Source organism: Rhincodon typus, chromosome 7, assembly GCF_021869965.1.
Source record: "Rhincodon typus isolate 14 chromosome 7, sRhiTyp1.1, whole genome shotgun sequence".
Lineage (NCBI taxonomy): Eukaryota > Metazoa > Chordata > Chondrichthyes > Orectolobiformes > Rhincodontidae > Rhincodon > Rhincodon typus.
In genome coordinates, this window is record NC_063338.1 from 37,807,124 (window position 1) to 37,813,914 (window position 6,791).

The following is a 6,791-nucleotide window of genomic DNA, read 5'->3' on the forward strand; positions in this document are numbered from 1 at the left end:
GAGATGGCGGGAGAAATAGCAGGTGCACTGGCGGTAATTTTCCAAAATTCGCTGGACTCGGGCGCAGTCCCAGCAGATTGGAAAACAGCAAATGTGATGCCACTGTTTAAAAAGGGAAGTAGACAAAAGATGGGGAATTATAGACCGGTTAGCTTAACCTCTGTAGTGGGGAAGATGCTTGAGTCTATTATCAAGGAAGCAATAGCAAGGCATCTTGATAGAACTTGTCCCGTTGGGCAGACGCAGCATGGGTTCATGAAGGGCAGGTCATGCTTGACAAATCTTTTGGAATTCAATGAAGACATTACCGGCAAGGTGGACAATGGGGACCCAGTGGATGTGGTGTACCTAGACTTCCAAAGGCCTTTGACAAGGTGCCGCACAAGAGGCTACTGCATAAGATAAGGATGCATGGCATTAAGGGTAAAGTATTAGCATGGACAGAGGATTGGTTGACCAACAGGAAGCAAAGAGTGGGGATAAATGAGTGCTATTCTAGCTGGCAGTCAGTGACTAGTGGAGTGCCTCAGGGATCGATGTTGGGACCGCAATTATTTACAATTTATATAGATGACTTGGAACTGGGGACCACGTGTAGGGTGTCAAAGTTTGCAGATGACACTAAGATGAGTGGCAAAGCAAAGTGTGCAGAGGACTGTGAAACTTTGCAGAGGAACATAGATACATTGAGTGAGTGGGCAAAGGTCTGGCAGATGGAATACAATGTAAATAAATGTGAAGCCGTACATTTTGGTAGGAGTAATAGTAAAAAGGATTATTACTTGAATGGTAAAAAGTTGCAGCAGGCTGCTATGCAGAGGGACCTGGGTGTCTTTGTGCATGAATCACAGAAGGTAGGTCTGCAGGTACAACAAGTAATTAGGAAGGCAAATGGAATTTTGTCCTTTATTGCTAAAGGGATTGAAATAAAAAGCAGAGAGGTTATGTTGCAGCTGTACAAGGTGCTGGTGAGGCCACACCTGGAGTACTGTGTGCAGTTTTGGTCTCCTTACTTGAGAAAGGATGTACTGGCACTGGAGGGGGTGCAAAGGAGGTTCACTAGGTTGATTCCGGAGTTGAGGGGGTTGGCTTATGAGGAGAGACTGAGTAGATTGGGATTATATTCATTGGAATTCAGAAGATTGAGGGGGGATCTTACAGAAACGTATAAAATTATGAAGGGAATAGATAAGATAGAAGTAGAGAGGATGTTTCCACTAGCAGGTGAAGCGAGGACAAGAGGGCATAGCCTCAAGATTAGAGGGAGCAGATTTAGGACTGAACTGAGAAGGAATTTCTTCACCCAGAGGGTTGTTAATCTATGGAATTCCTTGCCCAGTGAAGTAGTTGACGCTACTTCAGTGAACGCTTTTAAAAAAAAGGTAGTTTTTTTTTTTAACAATAAAGGAACTAAGGGATACGGTGAGAATGCGGGTAAGTGGATCTGAGTCCACGAAACGATCAGCCATGATCTTATTGAATGGTGGAGCAGGCTCGAAGGGCCAGACGGCCTACTCCTGCTCCTAGTTCTTGTGTTCTTGTGTTCTTACCCTATCCTTGCATTTGCCATGGCTAACATACCTAACCTACACTTGAACCTGAACCCTGTGGGTACTTTAGCAGGGTCACTCCACCACATCTTTAGACTGTGGGAGGAAACCAAAGCCACCGGCAGAAACCCACGCAGACACAGGGAGAACGTGCAAACTCCACACAGACAGTTGCCTGAGGGGCGAATCAAACCCCAGCCCCTGGCAATGTGAGGCAACAATGCCAACCACTGAGCCACCGTGCTCCCCACAGGTCACCATTTAGGGAAGGTCCTCGGGGGAGGGTGGGGCACAGCGGCTGTCTGCCATGTTGTGCAGGTTACTGCAATGTAGGGCCATCATTTACTCAAGACAGACAGGCGGCTCCAATTTGTGGAGGTTAATGTGATTTGGGGGTGTGGACCTAGGGAAGACAGGAAAGACAATGTTCGCCATTGAAGGGGATCTTTTAGCTGGGATGTTTTTTGCGCGCTTTGGAGTTGTATCGCTCTTTTCCAGATCCAATGTGTTGATGTGAAGAAAGAGCGATGGGAAGGCTCTTTAAATGTCAAAGATCACTGACTTTGTAGAGTCTGTGTATAATTTTTCTGAGTCAAGAGTAGTCTTTTGCATCTGGGGAGGGATGGAAAACAGTCTTTATGCTTTGAAATAGTGGGCAGGAGCGGAGCGTTATGTGTGTGTGATGATGACCTGTGAATTTCCCTTGTAAATGTTGATCTGAGATACATGAGTCAGCATATTACCAAGCGGAAAATTACATGAACATCTGAAATGTTAAGTTGAGAATTTGCTAACCATGTCTTGATGAAACACTGAAGATATGAAGGTCTTAAGTTGTTGCGGTTTGTTGAAAGGCTGAAGATGTGGTGCATGTGTCTGCATGACTGTATGTTCCAGATTTGGGCAAAAAAGTGTTCTGTTTTTATATCTGCCAACCTAAGTGTTATATTTAGATGCAGAGTAAAACAAAAATCTGGTATGGATCACTTTTTAGATTACAGACTTTATTACGCAGGAGGATCAGTGTCCACTTTAAAGAAAGAGTTGAATGTGAAGCTGTGAAGGACTGACCTGAGTAGTGGATTTGCATGGAAGGTGACCAAGATGAACAGATGAAACACCATGCAGGTTAAGTTTGAAGATCTTCAGGGGGAAAGGGTTTGGGTAGGAAGAAATCACTAAAACAACGTAGAATGAGCTAGCCAGTACAGATGAGGAGTTCCTGGAGGAGCACTTTGGCGGAAGTTGAGAGCAGAGGGGGCTGATGGGATGGTCGTGTAATTGAAGGATGCTTTTCAGGGCTGAAGTCTTCTGGAACAAGTCAGATAAGAACAGAGGAAGATGGACTGAGCCTGGTTTGTATGTGAGAGTCCAGAAATTTGATGCTAAAATTAAGTTTGAAATATTGTTCACTTGAGCTGTTTCTAGTAATTTTGTCTGCAAGTTATTACTTGGGTGGGTGGACAACATTGTCTAGTTTTAACTTTCAGACATCTTCATTCAAAAAACAAATCCAGCCTTCTGCAGCAAGTTGACATGGCTATCTTACTTTAGCGAAAGCTAATGTGCTGTTCCAAACTGGAAAGTTGTTACTTTGCTCTTCGTATTTTCTCTATCTTGCCAATAGGTTGAGGTTCAGTATTATTTGAAAGTCTGAGTAATGAGGGCTAGACGGCCTAAACTGTAAGCAGACAACTGGAAAAATTTCCCAAAGAATGCAAGCAGAGCTTTTATGCAGGCTGCATTAGCACTGGGCAGCCCTTTTTACCTCCTCTGATTTGTTTCCAGGGGTGGTAGGCTAATTCCATCCTGCACCCAGCCCACTGAAGCAAAAATTGGGTCTGACGTGGCACTTCTGACTGAAGCTGCTCTGCCAAGTCGTGAAATTTCCTCATTCCAACTGCCTTAAAGACAAAAATATGCCTAAAACAGTCTGTCTGCCAACAACTTTATTGAACAATATAATTTAGCATTTTGATTTGAGAAATTGAACAATGCCATATTAGACTATAGTCACTTAGCACATTAATTTGAAATCTGTCTATTTCAGAGGAGCTGCTAACTCATTTACATTACTTTTAGTGGGTTATTGCTTGAACTAAAATGAAGATATTGTCCAATGGTTGAGTTCAGTCCATTTTCAGCAGTTCTGATGAAGGATCCCGACCCGAAACATTAACTTTTCTGTTCGTCTGATGCTGCCTGACCTGCTGTGTTCCTCCAGCTCCACACTGCGTTGACTTAATGCTGTAATTTCACTGTTGTTTTTCATCATTATTTTGTGGCCACTAAATCTCAGAATAAAATATTTAATGTAGATTATTGCATGTTTATTTATTAACAGATCAGGTGTGGCTATTTTATACAATGACCGTTCTGTTCTTGAAAACTATCATGTGAGTGCTGCCTACCGACTAATGCAAGATGAAGAAATGAATATTATGTGCAATTTATCTAAAGATGACTGGCGGTAAGATAAGATGACTCTTTCAGAATAACAGTAAAAAAAATTATTTTCTGATATTTCATTTGTATGAATCACTTTAAGATACCTAACAAGATATATCAAAATGCCAGTGTCTCTCCTCTCTTTGGTGTTAAGGTGTGATTATAGATTTGTTATAGAATTAATTCAGTTGTTTTTATTTGATGTTGCCACAAATATTTTTCACAAGTTTCACAGACAGCCTTTAAACCATGCTTACAGTTGAAAGAAAGCAGGAGGTTAATATTTTGGACGTCTGTAGTAAGGACTTTGTTTTAATAAAGACAGGGACTGAGAGTTCCATTAACACGGAGCCATTTCATAGCATGGAACTTGAATATCACTGAAGAGAAATACGCTGTCAAAGCTGACCAGAAGAACATAGACAATAAGAAATAGAAGCAGGTACGGTCTATTCAGCCCATTGAGTCTGGTCTGCCATTTAATGCCTCTTCTTCCTCAGGAGGCTAAGGAAATTCAGCATGTCCATAAGGACCCTAACCAACTTTTACAGATGTACTGTAAAAGACATTCTATCTGGATGCATCACGGCTTGGTATGGCAACTGCTCTGTCCAGGACCGTAAGGAACTACAGAAAGTTGTCAACACAGTCTAGACAATCACACAAGCCAACCTCCCATCCACTGACTCCATCTACACCTCTCATTACCATGGAAAGGCAGCCAATATCATCAAAGACCCCCTCAACCCCAACCCCAGTTATAATCTCTGCCAACTTCTTCTGTCAGGCAGGAGATACAAATGCTTATACACACGGACCAACAGGTTCAAGAACATCTTCCCTGCTGTTATTAGACTGCTGAATGAACCTCTTAAATTTCAAATCTAATGTTGATCTTGCTTTTGTACACTTCCAGTGTAGTGTAACCTGTATGCCTCGCTCTGTTCAATCACTGTATGATCTGTACGTCCTTGTATGTTATGATCTGCCTGTACTCCTCACAAAACAAAGCTTTTCACTGTACTTAGGTACATTGATAGCAATGAATCGAATCAAATCAAATCAATGATATAAAAACCAAAAGAACTGCGGATGCTGTAAATCAGGAACAAAAACAAAGTTGCCGGAAGGGTCACCGGACCTGAAACGTTAACTCTGTTTTCTCCTCCACAGATGCTGCCAGACCTGCTGAGCTTTTCCAGCAATTTTGTTTTTGTTCCAAATCATTGATATCATGACTGATCTGATAATCCTCAACTCTACTTTCCTGCCACTTCCCCATAATGTTTGATCCCCTTGCTAATTAAAAATCTGTCCATCTCAGCCTTGATTGTACTTAATGACCCAGAGTCCTGCAGTAAAGAATAAATCAAATTCACTAACCTTTGAGAGAAGAAATACCTCCTGATCTCTGATTTAAAAAAGTACCCACTTGTTCTGAGAATACTGTCCCACAGGGGAAGCAGTCTTTCCATAGCTACCCTATAAAGTGCCCTGAAAATCTTGCGTATTTCAATAAGATTTCCACTCATTCTTCTAAACTGTAATGAGTACAGGCCCAGCCTACTCAACCTCTGCTCATAAGACGATCCCTCCATACACACGATCAGCTTACTGAACATTCTGTAGACTGCCTCCAATGCCAGTACATGTTTCCTTAGATAAGAAGCACAAAACTGTTCATTGTGTACCAGCAGTGATCTGACTAGCAGCTTGTATAGTTTTAGCAGAACCTCCCTAGTTTTATACTCCATTCGTTTTGAAATAAATGTAAACATTCCCATTTGCCTTCTCTATTACCTGCTGAATTTGTATGCTAGCTTTTTGCGATTTTTGTGCAAGGCACTCCCTAATCTCTCTATACTGGAGATCTCTTCAGTCCTTCCCCATTTATTCTGTCTGCCAAGGTGCATAGCTGCATGTCTTCTCACATTATATTCCATCTACCAATAGTTTGTCCACGTACTCAATCTATCTATGTCCTTTTGCAGACTCTGTATCATCCTCAAAACTTGCCTTCCCATCTATTTTGGTGTCATCTGCAAAAGTGGCTGTAGTACATTCAGTTTCCTTGTCTGTGTCATTAATATATATTGTAAATAATTATGGCCCCAGCACTGAGCCCTGTGGCACTCCACTGATTACAGTTTGCCATTTTGAAAATGCCCCCCTTATCCCACTTCTCTGACCTCTATTAGTTAGACAGTTGTCTATCCAAGCTAATATAGTGCCTCCAACACCATGGCCTCTCATCAAGTAGTCAAATATATCCTAATGTTGATGATTGGTTTGATCAGCCAGTCACTATGCTGCAGGGCAATAGCTGTCCTGATCAGATCATTGTTCAGACTCGCAGACTCACAACTGTGCCAAAGATCCATTCAATAAGTGTTCTGTGTACTTCAGTTTAACCTGCAATGGCAAAGTATCACACAAATTTGAAGAACAGAACAGCAATCTGTTTGACATTGTTACTATGCAATGTCTACGCAAGTGACTTCTTTTTAAGAGGATTCTGTCATTGGGTCCAAAAAGTCTTCCACTTAACACAAATTAAGCAATTAAGCAATTTTGAATATAAATTTCAGTGCCAGTTGATGCCAAGCATTTACATATACATTCCAGCAACTAGCTGTTTAAAACAAACAGTATGCTCCTTTGGTTGTTCGTAATGGGCATAATAAAGACCACACTTAAAAGCCTGCACTTGCAAAACCCAAAATAAAACATCTGCTAAATAAAAACCTAAAGGACTGCGGATGCAGTCCTTTGGTTGTTCGTAATGGGCATCAC

General features: G+C 41.6%; 1 protein-coding gene across 1 annotated transcript in view; it reads left to right on the plus strand.

The window, feature by feature from the left end:
• Positions 1 to 6,791, plus strand: part of pde1a (phosphodiesterase 1A, calmodulin-dependent) — a 477,849-nt gene that overhangs the window by 411,270 nt on the left and 59,788 nt on the right. The window contains exon 11 of the mRNA XM_048599192.1: positions 3,895 to 4,020. Within this exon, the coding sequence (XP_048455149.1) occupies positions 3,895 to 4,020 (126 nt within the window). The remainder of the gene's footprint in view (positions 1 to 3,894; positions 4,021 to 6,791) is intronic.